Consider the following 21,620-nt stretch of genomic DNA (forward strand, 5'->3'; position numbering starts at 1 on the left):
AGGACAGTGTGTTCCTATAATCTTACAGCACATCGGATGCAGAAATACGTCCGTTATCATTCATAACTGTAACGAGAGACCCGGAGGGAGCTGTGATATTTAACGTGATGGGAAAAACAGGCTGCTATGAAGATGCGGTTTAAAGATAGAGGACGAACTTTGCCATGGTCTCCGGGTTTATTCAATTTACCTTGACCCACATGCACTGTATGTTCTTAAACATTATATATAAAATACTAAAAATTTTTATGAACTTTATAACCAAGAGCAGATGCCCTTTTAAAAATGTTATTGCATATTCTATGGATGCATTTAATTTTATTTATTTATAAAGAAAATTTCAAAGAAGTTTAGATCAAGATGCTGCATAAAAGAGGAATAAAACTAAACTAAACGTAACTAAACATAAGTGATAAGGAAACTTAAAACTTTACACTAAGCAGGGTTGGGGCTTGGTAAGGATTTCAAAAATTTGGCTTAAAAGATATTAAACATTAAAAACATAGCACATGCAAATATATGTAAAAAAATGTATTTGGATTTGGCAATTTTGATACTTATTTATTTATAAATGGATTTTTTCCACCGTTCTCTATGCATTCTGGGATTGCCTTCTCCACAAACGAAACATGCAACGCTTTCCTATAGAAATGATCAAAAACGTAGCTTTTAAGACAGTCTTCATCTCAGGTGATCGTCTAGTACGCCTAAAAATGCTGCTCACTAGGCGGCTGACTTTGGAGAGAGAGCTACAGAGAGATGCATGTGAATTGGCTCGCTGTGTGAATCAGATCCATTCAGAGTCTTTTGGGAATGTTTTGCTAACAGTATTCACGGATCTGCAGCAGGCTAAATTTAGCGCAGGTCTTCCCGGAGTCTACACGGTATAATTAGGAGGTGTGAGAATCCTGCTACAATTCTAAGGTTACTGTCGATAACCGTCACAGCGTTGGTCTTAAAGGTGCAGTGTGTTTGTGTGTGTTTGTGTGTGTGTGGTCCTCCACATGCTTCAATGCACTTTAATGTGTGTATATAAGTGTGTGTGTGTGTCTAAGGGAAAGCTTGTATACCAGTGTGTGTGTGGTCTGCCTGGCTGTGTTGTCTGTGTTTGTTTGTGCGAGAATGTTTTGTGAGTGTTTGTCGAGTGTTTCCCACAGCGGTTTAGTAAAAGTGAAAATGTTTCAAATGTTGATACAGTGAAACAGGGAGCTGGCTTTGATTTCCTAAAAAACACAGGTTGATGTATATATAGACCTGTATACCCAAAATGTTTTCGGAGACATAAATGTTAATGCTGTAGATAACAAAAACAAGTGGCATTTATTTAAAAAGACAGTACGAGCACACTTCTCAAGCAAAACATATCACAAAACATGGCTTTGTTACTTTTAAAATAATCATAAAACTTACTTTAGGTATACTGTAGTATTAAAACAAGGTATTACAACACTTGCTGTGTTTGTCAAATGTTAATAGATAGTTATTGGGCTGAAGTGTATCTGAAGTACACCTGTAAGAACCTGACGGGAAACTGACTTTATACAACTACTGAAAAATAAACCAAAGGATGGGTCATAAAATAGTTTAAGTCAATACTGACATATGCTCTGGCATCATTCGGCTATTACAATATTTTGTTATAATGGAAAGACATTCATATATGTGATCCTGGACCACATATGTCACACAGGTACACAGGTACGGGTCAAAATTATTCATTTTTCTTTCATGGGAAAAAAATCTAAGATACTAAATCATGTTACATAGAGATATTTTTTTTAATTTACTACGATAAATATATCAAAACTTTAGTTAATGCAGTTCACTTGGACAACTTTAAAAGCAATTTTCTCAATATTTAGATTTTTTTGCACAATAAAATTCCAGATTTTCAAATAGTTGTATATCGACCATATCGTCATATCCTAACAAACCAAACATCAATGGAAAGCTTATCTATTCAGCTTTCAGATTAAGTATATATTAATTATGTTTTGTGGTCAATATGTAAGTGTGGCCAGACATTTATTTTGTAATAGAAAACTGCACTTAATAAAAAAAAATTTAATTCAGATTGTTTAAAAAAAATATTCGTCTTATTTTTTATTTCATCCACAGAAATGAATCTCTGGTAAAGCGGTGACATCTTGCTGAAATCTTTTTTCTTGAAATTTGCAGTAAACAGATTCAGCTACGATCTATATAGAGCCGCAGAAAAATTAAGAGACCACTTCAAGATTATTTTAGTTTTTTTACATTTATTATTTAAAGGTGTTTAAGTAAAATATTTCTGTTTTACTCTGTCTTCTACCGACACCATTTCTGCCAAATTCATGATAAAAATAATATTTTTATTTATTTTTAAACAACACAATGTATTTTAGAAACATTCAAAAATAAAAAAGTGACCCTGCACCACAAAACCAATCACAAGTTGCACGGATATATTTGTATCAATAACCAACAATAGATTGTATGGGTGAAAATTATTGCTTTTATGCTAAAAATCATTATGATATTATAAATTACATTATGATAATGAAAGATCAAAAACATATTTTGTAAATTTACTACCAAAACTATATTAAAAATGTATATTATTTGTAATATGTATTGCTAAGGACTTTATTTGGATAAATTTAAAGGCAATTTTCTCAATATTTAGATTTTTTGAACCCCCAGATTGAAGATTTTTAAAAAGTTTTATCTTAGACAAATATTGCCTATCCTAATAAACCACACATCAACAGAAAACATATTTATTTAGCTCAATTTCATGAATCTCAATTAAAAAAAAATTACCCTTATGGTTTGTGGTCCAGGTTCACATAACCCTGATTTTATCACATTGTGTCTTTTACATTGCTGTTGGGTAACTTTACTGTAACTCGTGAGGTTTGCTTTTGTTGAATTTCGACAGACATTGGACTAAAAAGCGCACAATACATGTAGAAATGATGATTAAAAGTAGGGATGCACTGATTTTTTTTTTTTGGCCGATACCGATTTAAACAGACAACTTCTGGCCGATACCGATATTAAACACTTGTATACAATACTATACAGTTGGTCTATTAGCTAGTTTATTTCTGCATCAAATTATTTTTACTGAACATGAATTGGATCTAATTAACATTCAACTGACCAACATAATAAGAGAGGCACAAATTAAACTTAAACAAATATAAGAAGACAGCATGACAACCTTCAAAGGTGGTTTTTGCTATTTAGCATTTATTTTATTAACAACATTAACTCATTTTTTTTACATATAATGGATTTCTTTATGCTGTAAATTAATAAACAATAAACAATCGGTATCGGCCTTTCTCGTGCTATTGCCGATATGCCAATGGTTTCAAATTCAACAAAAATCGGCCGATAAATATCGGCGGCCGATACATCGGTGCATCACTAATTAAAAACATAACTGGAGAGGTCTCTTTATTTATTCTGCAGCTATACATATATACACATACATATATACATTCATTTTCTGAAAGTGGATTGTCTGTATAATCTCACAGTTTGGGAAATAATCTAATACTGTTTTATATAGCTGAACTGGAGGGTGGTTAAATATTGCTGATGCTGTTGAATACCTGCAATTTTGTGATCAATTCCAGCATTTGCTCGTCTCGCACCAAGAAAACATTTCAGCAACGATCAGACGCATTAAACTGCAGAGAAAAGAATCTGAATGAGAATCTACTGAAGCTGTAAATCATGATGATACACATAGTAAACAACTACACACACGCACACACTCAGCTGCTCAAAACTATGCTTTCATCAAATGGACAGCCATAAGACTGACCTCATGCTACAACCATGTACACACACACACACACACACACAGACACACACACACACACACACACACACACACACACACACACTTGTGAAAGTACACAACATTTAGACACACTGCTTGTGTATCAGTTTTTCAGTGTGTATTGTTACATTTCCATGAATGAGAGTGACGTTTGTCCGAGTGTATTTGGAAGAGAGATCCGCTTCCGAGCTACAGTGTAAAATATTATTGCACCGAGAAAACTTTACATCAGTGTGCATCAAATACAGACAGTCAGCACGATATCGATAATAAACTCCACCGCAGGGTAAGCAGATGAAACGACCTCTTCTCACCTCGCTACCCAAACAAACACAAAGAAACAGGAAGAAATCGTCTGTGAGGCTATGCAACAGCGGTCCAATCCAGCAGATCATCTTGCATAAGCTTTATCGTTCGTAACATTTGGATATAGCTTCTGATTTCTTGTATCTTTTATTAAGTGCATTTCTCAAATGTACGATAGGTAATCCATTGTATTTTGGTTGTGGCACACAAGTATGCCAAGTTGTATATTGAGAGTGGTGTATGATCTGTCTCATTTCACTTCGGTCAGTGCGAGAGTATATTGACATTTTCAGTCTGCATCTCTCTCAGGACGTGACCGTATGATAATAGCAACAACATCCTGAGGGTGAAGAATATAAACTGCAGAACTGCAGACCAACGAATGAAGACGTTTGGTGATATCGAACCACCACGATCAGTCTGTAAACATTTCACATTTGAATACTAATGGAAGAGCTTCAGACACTGCTGAATGTACACCTGCCGGTACAAGAAATGAACTGTGAAGTGTTTATAAAAGAGAGATAGAGATGTCATTACGCTGATCATGTCAACATGAAACAACGTTCACCTTATTACTTCCATAATGTGACGTATTTCTCCCAGTTCAACCGGTAAAATCGTATCCATGGAGAACTGACGGGATGGTGAAGGGGCTGACCAGACAGCTTGGTGATGTCAGCCGAAAAGCTCTTCATGCACAGACCGTGCATTAAGCAAGTAAACGTTGTCATTTTGATCGCATCTTGACTTTAATACTTATTAGCGTTCAATTACCACTCGAAAATGAGCACAAGCCACTGTCATAGCAGCTGAAAATATAAAATGCAGATTAACATCCAGTGCAGTTGAAAGGTTCGTATCGTGCATCCGTTCCAGTAAACCAATCACAAATCTTAAGATACGAACCATGTGGAAAACTGCAAAACGTCAGTAGTCGGCGCACAATCCAGTGTTGTTTTGTGTGCGTTTGTGCTTCAGACAGGTGTAGCTCTGCTGAATTGCAGCGCGAGCGGCGAGTACTCTTTAAAACGCACGCAGAGTTTCCCGCGCGTCCACGGGTTCTGAAGCGAGAGCGGACAGAAGTCATCCTGAAGCCATTTTTCCCTCCCATCCACCAGCAGAACCAGACCGAAGTGTTCCAGCTGTTCCACTCCGTAGACACAAACCTCGGACACGCAGGCCGGATAACTGCACGGTTCGGTGCACTGATGGGCGGCTTTCTGCAGGTGACGGCAGACGGTGTTGATCTCCTGGACCACTAACCGAACCATCTCTTTCGCCGAGGTCTCTGTAGTCACACGCAACTGCATAAACAGATAAAAAACATGTTAACACATACAGAACCGGACACAAGTTTGAAAACGCTCATTCTTTATTAATATTTTCGTCAACATTATAGAAACTGTGACTCTTGTCACTAATAAACAAATTGTGCTATTCACGCGTAGTTGGATGCTTGAACATTCGAGTTTACTCGCTTCATTCGTGCGTGAAAGTCCAGTCATTTGAGACATTCATGCAGAAATTTGCGTCATAGGAGGGGCTTCTGCTTCCTGTAATCCTCTCACTACTACACCAAGGTCCTGATTAGTTAACGCGGCGCAGAAATCCGCCGAAGTTCCGATTTTTCAACTCGCGTGTTTCCCGCGGCAACGCTCAATTCACACTGAACGCGCCATCCGCTTGCCGCCTCTACCGCGTCTGGTGTAAACCCTGCATTAAACTCTTTCCACGCCATTGACGAGTTATCTCGTCAATTAAGAGGAAAAATTTGCATGAATAAAACGTGTTCCTGATGAGGTTTTATGTTAATCTGTAATACCGTGATTACTCACTAGATGGCGCACTTAATTATTAAAAAATAATAATTGCAGCCACAGTAGAGGCGTCAAGCGCGAGTGATTTCAATGTTAAGTCAATGTAAAGACGCGTTGACTTGCGTCTGGAGGTCTTGCGATGCAGTAGACGCGATTCCGCCTCATTCGCACATCTAGTTTGCGCGAAAGACGAGAATTGAGCGTTGCCGCGGGAAACGCACAAGTTTGAAAAATTTGAACTTTGGGGGAAAAACGCGCAGCGCCGTTACCAATCAGAAGCTTGCTCTAGTAGTGACGTGATTACAGGAAGGGAGCAAAGTCGCAAAGCCCCTCCCATGACTCGAATTTTCACGTGAATTTCTCGTTAACTAGAATTTCTTGCACGAATGAGGTGAGTAAACTCAAAATGTTCAAGCGGCACACTAAACGCGGTAGATGCCAATTTGACGCCTTAAATGTGGCTGGTGTGAACCCACGGTAGGCGTGACCTCTTTAAATTCCCTTGAAAGAGACACACACTTACTTTCACACTGGTGTCTTTGGGTAAGCCGGTGCGGTATTGTGGATAAACTCTCAGAGTGGTGTGGCAAAGTCTGAGAGGAGACCCAGACCCGGCCGAGTGAGAAGAGAGTCTCTGGACTCCGCTGTCCTCCGATAGGGTGCGCACGGGTACGGGACGAGGCTCGTGGCCAGACAAGCAGAGATCAAAGGATGAGGGGCGTGTCCAGTTTTTGTGTGAAGAGAAGCTGGGGGACGTGTTTGGCGAGGAGACGGGAGGCGGATATTCTAAGCTGCTAGTGCGGACGCAGAGCGCGGTTCTTTTCTCGGTGACCCTGAGGAGCTCGATCTGACGGCTGGGAAGAATAAAGTCGCTGTCGTACGAGTTCGTTGCCAGATGTTCCCGTTTGCTCACTCCAGGTACGCTTCCTCCTCCGATGCGCAAAACGTCCGGCTGGCTCAGAGAGGAGCGTGGTGAAGAGGAGGAGGAAGGGTGCGTAGATGGCGAAGAGCGGAAGCTGGATGGGGAAGAAGGAAGCAAATCCAGTTCTCTGGTACTTTGGGGAACGCCGGAGTTAAACTCGCTCTCAGCAGCGAAGAAAACCTCTGACGTGTCCTCATCAGACAAACCGTGAGAATCTTGCAAATGGAAAGAAAAGACATGCTATCGTCATTTAGGCCAGATAAAGAGGAAGATGAGAAGAGAATGAAGGGTCTTACCGTTGTGTTTGCGGCTAGAGTCTGGTGAAGGAGCAGGTGATGGCAGATATCCAGCCTGGGAGGAGGTGGAAGGTGATTTCTCTGGAATAGGCTCTTTGGAGAAGTCTATAATCCAGCCGAGACTCGCACCCGAGTTCTGATGCTTATATCGTGCAGACTGTAGGACAGCCATCCAGCGGGCATCACGCCACAAGTCATCCATGTGCTGAAATGACAAAACACACGTGCACATTTGTATGTGGTACAAGGGAAGAACATTTCATTAATGATATTCGATTAATGTTACAAAAAAAGTTTGTATGTTAAGAGGTTCAGGCTAAAGTTCAAATCCAAATATTTGAGACGTTAACTCAGTGTTGACCTGTAATTATGATCACATCGGCTGTTATGCAGCTCCACTCTCAACCTTCCAACATCCATAAAAGATGATACAGTAAATTCTAGCAGTTGTACAGTTTGTTCCGTTTTTTATTACCGTTTTACTGTCATCAGTTACAGCGATGAAAACCGAACTAGCTGCCAGTATTGAATTGCAGAGAGGTCAGAAATACCTGCAAATACTCTTCAACCTGCTGATGTTTCTGCTTAGCAGCAAGAAGCTCGGACTCTGAAAACGCCTCGCGCAAAGACTGCTGGGACATCAGGGACTCCAGACCCAACAGAGCCGAGACACGACAATACAGAGCGATGAAACTAGGGCAGTATGCTTCAAAATGAACTGAAGGGAGAAAGCAAGATAAAGACATGAAGATAGATGTAAGTGCATGGATCTTTCAATCTTTTATGGTGTATATCAGTGCTCTCCAACATGGTGCCCACGGGCATCAGGTTGCCCGCACAGACTCTGTAAGTTGCCCGCCAAAGCACATTTTATTAATAGCCTCAATTTTAATATTTACTTATAACATATTTTTTATATTAGCTTGGCTTCTTTTATGTATGTTAATATTTTAAACAATGATAAAACATATCAAGTAAAACAATAAGAGTTTTGAGAAAACTATATCAAAAAAGTAGCCCTACAGATTGTTTTATCCTTTGACTTGGATAAAGCCCATGCTCATAAAAGGGTTGCTTTTATTCAAAGTTATACATTTAATCTGAAACTTTATGTATGTGTCTGAGTCCTCTCACCCAACTCAAAGATCTGCAGAGGCAGAGTAAAAAACCCAGACCGTAGCGAGCTCAGATGGTTTTGTCCGGGAGGTGAGCACACCTCCTCGCATGGGGGGAGGAGCAACAGGAAGGACACGCCCTCCCCCAACTCAACCACCTCCTTTACATGGACTCGGAAATCTTGTGCCTAATATAAGTAGAAAGAAAATTAAGTGAGAAATTAATCAATAAAAGACTAATAATAATAATAATCATATTTCAGAGTACACTTCAAAAAAATACTTTCTTTCTTTCTTAGTATTTATGTCTTTTTAGTACAAATATCTAAAAATTCTTAAATCAAGATGCATTATCTTGATAAGCAAATTTACCTAAGAAAATAAGTCTAGTGTTTAGACACAAAATATCAAATCTAAGTGAATTTGTGCTTAAAACAAGCAAAACAATTCTGCCAATGGGGTAAGAAAATTTTTATTGATTTTGTCTTGAATTAGGTGATTAAGAAAAAAGTTCAAGATTTTTTTTTCTTACCACATGGGCAGATTTTTTGCTTGTTATATGCAGAAATGTAATTAAAATTGATTTTTTTTTAATGAAGGGGACATTTCACAAGACTTTTTTAAGATGTAAAATAAATGTGCTGTTTTGGGTGTCTCTTTAACTGCAAATGAGCTGATCTCTGCACTAAGGGACGGTATTATCCCCTTCTGACATCACAAGGAGAAACAAATTTCAATGACCTATTTTTTACATGTTTGCAGAGAATGGTTTACCAAAACTAAGTTAATGGGTTGATCTTTTTCAAATTTTCTAGCTTAATAGAAGCACTGGGGACCCAATAATAGCACTTAAACATGGAAAAGTCAGATTTTCATGATATGTCCCCTTTAAAACAAGACAAACATACTAGGTAAGAAAGTAATTTTTGCAGTGTAGACTCTAGAGAAACAGAGATCCATTCACTGTGGCATACTACTAGATAAGGCATAACTTAAGTAAACCTTAGCATGTTTGCAGCTAAACCGACCTGGTTGTTAGGGATGTTGATAGAGCTGAGCAAATCTTTTGCAGCAGTTCTGAGCTCCATCAGGAGGCGATGTGGAGCGCTTTGGGGGTCGTCACACATCTGCGCGCTGCCCTCCAGAGAACTCAACGACTGAAGCCACTCCCACTCCTCCCTATAAAACACGCATGATCACTTTTAAGCCCACGTGGGTGGACGCACCTGCACAACACATACACTGACAACATCGTACCTGGAGACGTGACCGTTGTCTCGTATTTTGACGTGACACAGAACGTTGGGGTGTTTGTGTGACACGAGCACTCTGATCTGATCCACTGAGGTGTAGAGCTTCAGGTAACCCAGATACAAACCCGGCCTCAGACATTTCCTACTACGTCTGTGATATGAGAGTTTCTCCTGCATGACATACAGACAGAGCTCTTTACAAACAAGTCAATTTTACCAAAATAAATATTAATACAATAAAGACTTTTATACTTATGAATACTTACATAGAGTAAGTTTATAAGTATTTTTTTTTTACTTTATTCTTCTCATGAGAGGTAAAACATATTTAATATTTAGTATTAACAAGATGCGTCACTGGTGTTGATAAGAATGACTGCTCTAGTCCCGCTTTCCAGAAATAGCCAATCGTCAACCGTTAAAGAATGACATCCACTGGGGAAGGGACTTTGCACATGTGCAGTAAGTGTTGCTTAACTCGTCCCCTGCCATTGAAAAGTTATCTTGTCTATTAAGAGAAAACGCTTTCCTGCCAAGTTTTTACGGCAATCCGTAACAGTAAAACTCAGTGTATGTTTTGATCATCGTCTGAATCTGATCTCTAACAAAAATACTTTACAAAAATGCAATTATCTTAGCTTTTTGCTCAAAATTTTGTATTTTTGAAGAAACCTACTTACAAATGAAGATAGGATGAATGTTTTTTAAAGCAGAGGATCTGTTCTTTCATTTGATATATTGCATGTTTATATATTTAAAGAAGAACATTTTCTAAAAGGCATCAAACTTTTGTGAAAATCATAAAACTGACCAGCAACTTTTTTTTAAAACACTGGCAGGGAAAGAGTTAAAGTCACAATGAAACAGATTTAGTGATTGTTTTATTTTCCCTGTCCTGAAGTATATTTGAGTAAAACAGCTTCTGAAATGAAAATTAAAGTTAGGGCGGGACTTGAATTTGTATATCGAGAACTGATTGGATCGTTGGGTCATGTTGCTCTCTGCTGCAATCTTTTTCCTTGGCCCCGCACTTCAACCATTCCTTATGAATGGAAGCAAAAAGAGGTAATTTCTAAAACGTTATGAGATTAGCATTTTTGATTAAAGATTACTTGGCTTCTTTAAATCAGTGGTTCTCAAACTTTTTCGTTGTGCGGACCCCCACTTGTGACCTTCGTGCCCCCCAAAAAACAATTTATGACATACAACAATGTAAAACATACAATTTCAATTAACAAAAACTTTTTGAAATATACAAAGTAGTGCGGTTGGTTAGTAGTCTTATTTTTCCGAGGATTAATTACATGGAATTCATGATAAATTAATGTATTTTATAAAATATTATAAAACTGGGGCCCCCCTGCCACCATCTCAGGGCCCCCCAAGGGGCCATGGCCCCCAGTTTGAGAACCACTGCTTTAACTGTTTAAAAATAATGACGCTCACAGACACATCATTTGTAAAAAAAAAAAAATTTTATATTGTAAAAAAGTTTTTTATTCCAATTATAGTGTAACTTAAGCAAGATGTTGCAAATAAAGTGACGCAGTGACGTGACTTGCTTAAAAAGACTTTGGTAATTCTTGTAATTACTCTTTTTCCAAGTTTACTCTACAAATTAGATACTTTACATTAGATACATTTTAAAGCTCCCGTTCTTTCTGTGATTTTGAAGCTTTGATTGTGTTTATAGTGCACATTATAACATGCATTCATGTTTCACGTGTAAAAAAGCAGTATTTTTTTACACAATTTATTTCTCTGTATAGCGCTGTTTTCACTGTCCTCAAAACAGGCTGATGTCTTCCTTGTACTTTGAAGTCCCTCCTTCAGAAATACGTAACGAGTTCTGACTGTGTAGTTTGTTTAGTGTGTTGTGATTTGGGCCATTGAATTACAAGAAAATAATGCACACCCAAGGTTCGTGGAGTGCCGTTACACCGCGGGTGTGCATTATTTTCAAATAATTCAAAGGACTGGAGTCAATTATTCCTCTTATACCACGGTTACCACAAACATTGCGGTAGCACTTTATTTTACAGTACGTGTATTTACCTTGTACATATATGGTAAATAAGTTGTACTTATCCGCAAATGTGTGGTACTTACTTTTAGGTATCTACATGGTAATTCATTGGTATCATTACTGTACTTACTAGTGGTACATACTTGGTAGTTATTATGTAACTCTAGATAAGTACTGGGTAATAACAGATACATACATAGTGTATGTATACTGTAACTAACCAGAAACACTACTGTACTTACAAATTGTATATACATGATAAGTGTGTGGTACCTTTAGGCCAGTGTAAGCTAATGACCGGCACATATACTGTAACTAACAAGAAACACTACTGTACTTACAAATAAGTGTGTGGTAAGTTATACTTATACCATACTTATACCATACGTATATTATAACTAAGAACAAACATAACTGATATGCCATTTTGGTACTCAGTATATTTGTCCTTTTAACCAAGCATTAAATAACCGTATGCATTAACTACTGGTTACATTCAGTAGTATGTCCATGGTTACTTCATGGAAACAGGACTGTAAAATAAAGTGTTGGTTTTTACACAGTTATTACATAGGACCTACCACCTAAGATATAGCATCATATACTGTACATGTCACTGTGAGGCAAACCCAACTATTGACTATAATATGCATTAACTACTGGGTACATTCACTAGTACATCCATGGTACCTGCATGGATACAGGACTGTAAAATAAAGTGTTGCTTTTTAAACAGTTATTACATAGGACCTACCACCTAAGATATAGCATCATATACATGTCACTGTGAGGCAAACCCAACTATTGACTATCATATGAATAACTACTGGGTACATTCACTAGTACACACTTATTGTGTATATACAATTTGTAAGTACAGTAGTGTTTGATATTAGTTATCATATATGTACACTATAAATACCTGTCATTTACCCTAACTTGCCTGTAAATACTAAATACTTATACTAAATACTTATATTGTACATTTATTTGTAAGTACAGTAATACTTTTTTTTTAATCTCAATGAGTCTCTTCCTGGTTAAATAAAGGTAAAAAAAAAAAAAAAAAAAATGTTCCCGTTAGTTACAGTATACCTACACTATAAGTATGTATCTGTTATTACCCAGTACTTATCTAGATTTACATAATAACTACCAAGTATGTACCACTGATAAGTACAGTAATGATACCAATTAATTACCATGTAGATACCTAAAAGTAAGTACCACACATTTGTCTGAAAGTACAACTTATTTACCATATATGTACAAGGTAAGTACACGTACTGTAAAATAAAGTGCTACCAACATTGCTCTGATGCCTATTTTTAAGACATTTTTGACAAGTTAGGTGTGCGGTTATCAGAAATTAATGCATACCCACGGAACAATTTTCAGCCAATCAGACTACAGCATTCAACATACAGCATGGTATAATAAATGAAAACACATGCATTTATAATGAATTTCACTGTTTCACAATAATAACAATATGATCATGTATGACATCAAACACAATTAAAGACCTTTAGATGTGCAATGTCAAATAATCATACAAACACACTAACATACAGCCCTATAATTTCTGCGAAGTGGAAAACATCGGGCCTATATGTAATTTTAAATAAAACCTTCAATAAATTGTTGTTAAATTTTATTTGTTTAATTTTTTCAGATTTGCATTTTAATGTTTTCAGATATTCTTTTTGATTACTGAAATCTTATTTAACCGTTAAGAGCAGAATCCAGAAAATGACAATAAATTTGACAATAAATAAAACGGAATTCGGGAAAAAATAAAACAGATTTTATATGGCCCTACATACACAATCATACACAGACACACACACACACATTCAGAAATATTAAGATCCGTCCTGTAACAGCCTGAAATTGACCCACGTTTATCATTTCTAAACTATTTGACTGCAAGATTGACGCTGGAGCCATGTGGTTGTTGAGCTGTGGAACCACTTTACCACACACACACACACACACACACACACACACACACACACACACACACACACACACACACACACACACACACACACACACACACACAAAGCTTTACCACACACACGCTGCTTTACCACAGGGAAAATGTGAGTAGCTCAGACAAAACATCATCTTCACGCTGGGGCCAGCGATGTTCAAACACAGAGTCAGAGGTGGATGATGTGTTTACACTCATTCAGACTAAATCATCATGTGAACAATGCTACTGTCATACACCCACAATTCAGTCCACAGACATACTTTTAAAAAGTGAAAACGGTGCATCATCAATGCGTCAAACCAGAACCAACAGCATTTGAGGTTGACTGGCTGCCAAAACGGACCCCCTGACCTCAACTCTGAGCGAGACCGGATGGACACGGTTTGTGTTACGGAGTCTTGTGACATAAAGCAAGGTTAAGCTCATTTACTCACATGCAGTGTGGTCAGTAGCGTCTCCAGAGCCGTGGGCTCGTCTGAAGAAGAGGAAGATCGGCGCTGCAGCTGAAATTTACTGACGGCAATCCATCGCACACCTTCAGGCGGTACGCTCGCTCCTACGTCTCTCATCAGCACCAGTACAGCGTTACCGTGTTTGTCTTTGATCGGCTCAAAGTACACCTGACCCAGATCCACCGTCCCGAGGAGCGCCTGCACAACAAACACATTTGTCAGGATAGTGTTGTTGTAAATGCAATTACCCTTTTATTAATAAATACTATTTCACATAACTTTAATAAATTTCATCACCTGTAGCTGAGCAGCGGCCTGAATCATTTTGAGTCGAGTCTGTAGCGTGCATGAACTGGATGCTTGTGCAGGACTGATGCACTGCTGCATCCACGTGAGATCCTCCCACAGGTGAGACACCTGTACATGCAAGTTACCGCATGAATGAGTGAAACCTTTATCAAACAATTTTGGGTGTGTATATTACAGTTTTTTTCGATTGCTAAACGCCAGTGGGCACAACTGGAGTCACATGTGCAAAACTCTAACTACAGTCTGCACAGCAGCAGTTCATGTGGACCAAACTCTAGATCATTTTTCATTGCTTGAACACAGTTTTCAAAACTTTACACACTTATTCCATGACTTTAACCACAACCTGCACAACACTGTGGATTTACAGCACTTTGTTCAAATGCTAACACACTGCTGTCAAAACTGTGAATCACACATTCAAAACACAATTGATTTCAGCCTTGTGCCTTTCAAACACTGCTGATTGCAATTTCATATAAATATAAATTCCAATTTCATATATATATTTCATTTATATATAATATTACCTTTCATGTACTTTAAGTTTCTACCTTTTTTCTCATTACTGTAATTCCGTAAATTACTACAGACAACTGAAGCAAACTGCTAATTTTCATTTACCCTAAAAAATTATGATGTTCTAAAAAAAATATTGTGATAAATCAATAAATAAATCATTCTTTAAAGAAAACATTACTTGGTGTGACATCACTGAAATTGTTAAAACTGTAAAGATATAAAGTTAGTATTTTGTGTATTGGTGTTTGATGTTAGTGTTTTTCCTCTCAGTGTGTTGTGAGTGACAGTGTGTGTTATCTCAGTGAGGGTTGTGTTTAGTGTTTGGCTGCACGGAGCTGTTTTGAGCCATATGTTAAGAGTTGTGCTCAGGTGACTTTTGGTAGTGCAGACTGTAGTTAGAGTTTTGCACATGTAGCTCCAGTTGTGCCCACTGTCGTTTAGCAATTGAAAAAAACTGTAATGCTTTGCTTTAATTAACTGGTTCCAATGAAAGATGTTTGAAAGCAAATGAGTAACCATAAATAAATAATACTGGAAACATCACCAAAACATAATCCGACAGGGCACTTGGTTACCTTTGTGAACCACAGAAAGTCCTGCACATGGCAGCTGTAGGAATCGTCTACCTCCACCACAGGTAACTGATCCTCCGGTGTTACCAAAACATTTTCATCTTTGTAGAAAATGCAGGCCAGATACAAACCCCTGAAAAAAAAGGCCGTCATAGATAATGCAACACGAGCTATTATAAGAGCGTTAAATATTGAAACAGCCATTTCTGGAGCTGTTTTTCTTGTACCTTTTCAGATTTTTGACAAATTTGCTGGTGGGCTGGAAAAGATGCCTCAGGCTTTTAGACACTGAATGTTTCCTGATGTTTGACGCGGCTTTGCTCTGCTCTAAACACACATATGTGCAGAGGAAAAAAGAGGAATGGAAAGAGAGAGATAGAGAGAGAGAGAGTTACATTGCTCTGGGGGACACAACAAACATGAAAACATTCACAGGCTCCTGTAGTGAGATGTACAGCTGAAAAATGACAAACATTAACTCATGGTTTTTCTTTTTTTAGGGATTTATAGCATAACAACTCTGCAAAAAAGCTTCAGACTGGAATTGGACTTAAGGAACATAGTCACAAGAAAAACATTGATATTGAAAAATTTTCACCACCGTTTTTGAAAGCCAAGGGGCAACCTTTTGATCTCTATCCTGAAGCCAACATGAAAGTGAATACAACTGCAATACATTGACTGGCTGCTAGTGACTGGCTCTAAAAGGGAGTCAAAAGGGAGTCTGCAATGTTAACTCTTTCCCTGCCATTGACGAGATATCTCGTCAATCAAGAGAAAACGTTTCCCCGCCAATGACGAGTTTTTCTGTCTTTCCGCAATACCGCTATTATCCACCAGGTGGCGCCCTTCCGCAACTTTTTAAACCCAGAAGTATTGCCCTATAGCAAGCTGCTGCATGTCCGTGTCTGTTTTAAAGATCGCTCTGAATGGGAACTTTATGAAAAGTCCGTCACAAAAATGGAATTATCTCTGCTTTCTGCTCAAAATGTGGTGTTTTTGCAGAAACCTACCCATATTCAAAAGCTGATTACAAAAGAACTACTGAAGGTAGGATGAAACGGTTTTTTTGTTTGAAAGCAGAGGGTCTGTTCTTTCATTTGGTATATTGTAGGTTTATATATTTGAAAAATAACATTTTCTGGAAGACATTAAACTTTATTTAAAATCATGAAAAACGCTGGTGCTGGCTGGCAACTTTTTTTAAAAACGCTGGCGGTGAAAGAGTTAAAATACCCAACTTTACAGCAGAAATGTCTTTATAGCATGGTACAAAAAGAGTTTTTGGTCTATATAGCAAATTTTGCCCTTCATGACAACTGTGAGGGGGGTGAATTTTTTGTAATTCATCCATTATTAAAGGAACAGTATGTAAGAAATTTATATCAATTGATCATTAAATGGCCCTGAAATGTCACTAGATATTAAGAAATCATTTTCATTTCAAATACTTATATCACTGACAACAGTGGTATAACCAGGATATTGTCATTTAAAAAGTGGAGTTGCAGCCCTCAACTGATGTTTATGTTGTCGTTTTGTATATTGGCCACCAGCTGTGTGATTGCAGTGCCAGTTTTAGCCACATGTTTTGTGATTGCAATACCAGTTTTGGCCACAATCCTACATACTGTTCCTTTAACTGTTGTCACTACAGTCCATTTAGGCAGGCATGGTTTCAGCAACCAGCCCCCTCAGCTTCACCCATTTTCGGTTATCCGTGAGTGATGCAGGGTGACGCAATGCTAACATGTCGACTGCAGGCCCTGCCAACTACTGGCTTCAAAAAAGCTCTTCACAAACACTACGTCCATATTTTTAGTCTATGGTGAAAAAACCCAACTAAAGTAATTTTTTAGTCATTTATAATTTTTACATAATATTATTCTACAAAGTAAAGAACATCTGGTGAAAAATCACCTTGATATATTTAATACTGACCGAATAAGGCCATGTCACAGATGAATCATGTTTTTGAGAATTTCCAATTTACAAACAAGCTTACATTTAACACTGCAGCACAATTTGAATCATAATGTGCCTGGCTATCTATGTGTCACATACTATGTGAAAGCTGAGATTCTCCAGTTTTCTGTAATATATGACACATTTATAGGAAAATTCTTTTAAAAGTCTTTAATAAAATGCAGAGAAACATTGAAATCATTGTACCAGGTTGCGCGCTGAATATGCGCTTCAGATGCTGTGTGTGATATTCACACTCTGAATTCATAACACTCCAGCAATCAAAAAAATGTTTTGACACGTTGAAGCTTTAAAATGTATTTCAATAGGGTAGTTATCTTCTCTGAACAAAACAGAATAGCTGTTCCTGCAATTTTAGAGATGACACAAAGATATCTGCACCGAAATAAGAACTGGGCTAAAGTCATACTATTTATGCCTTGCCCTGCACTGACCCAAATGTCGCTCATGCCATTTAATATTATGGTCTGTTTTTACTTTCTAATGATTGAAATGTTTCCTGTAACGAATGATATAAGAATCATCAGGTATTTCTAAAGTGAACACAGAGACATTTTAGCAAGCTAAGTTCAAGCATTGTTGTGCATAAAAATAAAGGGTAGTGTCAATAAAATCATTCATTTCAGAATTAAATAAAACTTTAACTGTATACTGAAGGCTTAGTTTTTAAGTAAGCAATAAGATATGAGAGGCTGTGCTGTATCATGAATAAGTAACGACTGCGTTGTTAGGCACGACGCAAAGCTTTTATAAAACGGTTACCACACAATATTAAAGTAAAAAAAAACATTAGTGCAACTTTCATAAAGTTAAATCAATAAAAAGCATTCCTTCCGCTAGAAAATCGTGAATAAACCACACCTATTTACCAATCAGAATCAAGGATTGGAACTAACCGTTTTATAATGTTATTTACAGCAATAATCACAAATGACATATTTTTGTCATTTTTATTATTATAACTATTTCAACACTTCAAAAAATCTTAAAATTAGATTACTCGACTTAAGACGGGGGCAACATTTTTAAATGTGCTGCCAAGAACACTACAGTACTACCTAAACCCAGGGCTGGATTCACAAAATGTTCTTAACTATTTCCCCGCTATTGACGAGTTAACTCGTGAATAAAGAGAAAACGCTTCCCTGCCAATGACGAGTATTTCCAGCTTTCCGCAACACCGCTATTATCCATCAGGTGGTGCTCTTACACAAATTATAAAACTGTATGTCCGTGTAAGTTTTGAGGATCACTCTGCATGTGATCTCTATCAAAAGTCCTTCACAAGAAGAAGAAGTTTTTGAAGAAACCTATTCATATTTGAGAGGTGATAAAAAGAGAACCAATAAAGCTATATGAAACATTTTTCTATGTTGTTTGAAACATAGGGTCTGTTCTTTCATTTGATATATTGCATGTTTATATATATTAAGAACAACATTTTCTGGAAGACAATTAACTTTTGTGAAAATCATGAAAAATGCTGGCGCTGACTGGCAACTTAAAAAAAAAAACCGGGGAAAGAGTTTAGAAAAAAATAAGTAACTTTTGAAGATAAATAAAAGTGGTTTCTAAGAATGTTAAGAAAGTTTCATAGGAAGTTCTCAAACATTTTCTTAAGGCCATTTATTCTCAAATGATATCAAAAAAAATCTGGAACTTGACAGTGCAAAAAAAATGAAAATATTGAGAAAATCCCAATTAAAGTCCAAATGAAGTCCAAACCAATGCATATTACTAATAAAAAGGTTTGTTTTAGCCTTCTCTACTGGCTTACCACTGTTATGACGTTGTTGACTGAATGGGAAACTTATAAGCTTTTACATAAAAACAAACTTGAATGGGAAATCTCAGAGGAATGGGTAGCAACATGAAGTTTGTAGAGGAGTTTCTGGCCAATTTTGATCACGATTTTACTGCATCCACTTACAAAAATAACATTTTGATATTTACGGTAGGAAATTTGCAAAACAGGATCTTTACATAATATACTAATGATTTTTGGCATTAAAGAAAAATATAAATTTGACCCATTCAGTTGTATTTTTGGCTTTTTCTACAAATATATCCGTGTGACTTACAACTGGTTTGGTGGTCCAGAGGCACAAATGTGAAAAATAAAATGGTAATACTATTTCAGTAAATTTTGTTTGTAATAGATCCAAAAACATTTTCTATGGTGAACTTAACTCAAATTCAGACTCTGAAATGTAAATTCTGCTTAGCTCAGACCAACAGTAGACGTACACATATTACACATTACAGCATTCATAAAGGCACAGACACGCACATTTAAAGTACACACACACTTATTCAACCAAAGATAATAAATGAGATCAAGCTAAATACAGCGACTGTCACAACAGTGTCTGTTACAGTTGAATTAATGGTGTTAATACAGAAGTGAGCAGGCAGGGATTTCCTTATACAGCATGAGTGTGCATGTGTGTATATAAGTGCCAGGTTCTTACTCCCAACAGTCAGGGTTAATTTATCCCCCTTAACTCACAGTAAAGTAAACCCTCAACCCCGACGCCGTAAAAACAACAAACAAGACCCCCGGAGTCGACCCCTGGAGACACACATGCATACACACTGGCTCTGTTTTAGAGTCCAGCCTCTAAAATATTAACTCGGCATTTGTTCGAAAGCCTTGAAATGTTTGTGGTGGTGGTCACAGTGGCTCTTAAATAGGGAGATTTTTCATTCAGATCCAGTGTAAGTGGGGTTTTTTACCGTGGCACGCGCAGTGGCGATGTGCTCCTTTAATTTGGCAGAGAAGTTGCTCTAATGCTTCTTTCAGTCCCTGCTGACGGGGTAAGAGCCCATCTACCTCCCTCCAACCTGTAGAAATGAAAAGCGAGTGCATCATGGGTAAAACCAATAAATAAAATTGATATGTTTGACATCTGAGAGTGCATTAGAATTTTTATATTTTCTAAGATGACATGACGACTGTAAATGACAACTAATGAATGTCCATAATGTCCTTTTTCATTTCAAGGCATTTATGATTATTGCATAAATAATAACTGTGGGTTCACACCAGATGCGAGTTTAACGATTTGCACAAGTAGATTACATACAAAGTCAATGCAAAGACTTGATCAGACGCGTCCTCACGTGGGGAAAACACACGCTATTCGCCTCAAACGCGTCTTCGCCCAAGTTTAAAATATTCAACTCCAGCAAAAAAATTGCATGACACGAAGTTAAATCCCGCGAGTAATCTAGAGCGAGTAACGCGATGCCCCGCGTTTGGTGTGTACGTAGCATAACACTTTACAGTAAGGTTGTACAGTTTTTGTTAACATTAAAGGGATAGTTCGGCCAAAAATGATATGAAACCCATGATTTACTCACCCCCAAGCTGTCCGAGTTGCATATGTCCATCGTTTTTCAGACAAACACATTTTCGGATATTTTAGAAAATGTTTTAGATCTTTCAGTTAATTAAATGTAATGTTACAGGGTCCACGACCTTCAAGTCCAAAAAATGTGCGTCCATCCTTCACAAATTAAATCTAAACGGCTCCAGAATGATAAACAAAGGTCTTCTGAGGGTAATCCGCAGGGTGTTGTTGTAGAAATATCCATATTTAAAACTTTATTAACGAAAATAACTACCTTCCGGTAGCGCCGCCATCTTAGTCGCATCCGCATTCAGGATGAGAGCTTACGCAGCCTACGGAGGCTACTCTGCTGCTGCTCTGTGCCCCCACCCTCCGAATTTGTCATACGTCACTAAGAAAAGTGCGTACACTACGCTAATACTCTCTCCTGAATACAGAGGAGTCTAAGATGGCGGCGCTACCGGAAGGAAGTTAATTACTTTAATAAAACTTTAAATATGGATATTTCTACAACAACGCCGCGCGGATTACCCTCAGAAGACCTTTGTTTATCATCCTGGAGCCGTTTAGATTTAATTTGTGAAGGATGGACGCACATTTTTTGGACTTGAAGGTCGTGGACCCTGTAACATTACATTTAATCAACTGAAACATCTAAAACATTTTCTAAAATATCCGAAAATGCGTTTGTCTGAAAAACAATGGACATATGCAACTCGGACAGCTTGGGGGTGAGTAAATCATGGGTTTCATATCATTTTTGGCCGAACTATCCCTTTAAATACATTAGATTTAAATACATTAGCATTAATCTTTGTAAATTTTAGTTTACAGCAACACTTTTATTGTGTATT

At 37.5% G+C, this 21,620-nt stretch overlaps 1 protein-coding gene across 3 annotated transcripts in view; it reads right to left on the reverse strand.

The window, feature by feature from the left end:
- Positions 1–1,301: 1,301 nt before the first annotated feature.
- The window catches only part of ankfn1b (ankyrin repeat and fibronectin type III domain containing 1b), a 78,687-nt gene continuing 58,368 nt past the window's right edge, over positions 1,302–21,620 (reverse strand). For all 3 annotated transcript variants that reach the window (XM_065258821.1, XM_065258820.1, XM_065258819.1), the window contains 12 exons: positions 20,150–20,257; positions 15,655–15,754; positions 15,431–15,560; positions 14,322–14,441; positions 14,007–14,222; positions 9,552–9,718; positions 9,323–9,473; positions 8,314–8,482; positions 7,731–7,897; positions 7,180–7,384; positions 6,485–7,098; positions 1,302–5,448 (listed from right to left, as the gene is read on the reverse strand). In XM_065258821.1, the coding sequence (XP_065114893.1) occupies positions 5,119–5,448; positions 6,485–7,098; positions 7,180–7,384; positions 7,731–7,897; positions 8,314–8,482; positions 9,323–9,473; positions 9,552–9,718; positions 14,007–14,222; positions 14,322–14,441; positions 15,431–15,560; positions 15,655–15,754; positions 20,150–20,257 (2,477 nt within the window). In that variant the 3' untranslated portion in view covers positions 1,302–5,118. The remainder of the gene's footprint in view (positions 5,449–6,484; positions 7,099–7,179; positions 7,385–7,730; positions 7,898–8,313; positions 8,483–9,322; positions 9,474–9,551; positions 9,719–14,006; positions 14,223–14,321; positions 14,442–15,430; positions 15,561–15,654; positions 15,755–20,149; positions 20,258–21,620) is intronic.

The sequence above is a fragment of the Paramisgurnus dabryanus genome, chromosome 22 (assembly GCF_030506205.2).
Source record: "Paramisgurnus dabryanus chromosome 22, PD_genome_1.1, whole genome shotgun sequence".
Lineage (NCBI taxonomy): Eukaryota > Metazoa > Chordata > Actinopteri > Cypriniformes > Cobitidae > Paramisgurnus > Paramisgurnus dabryanus.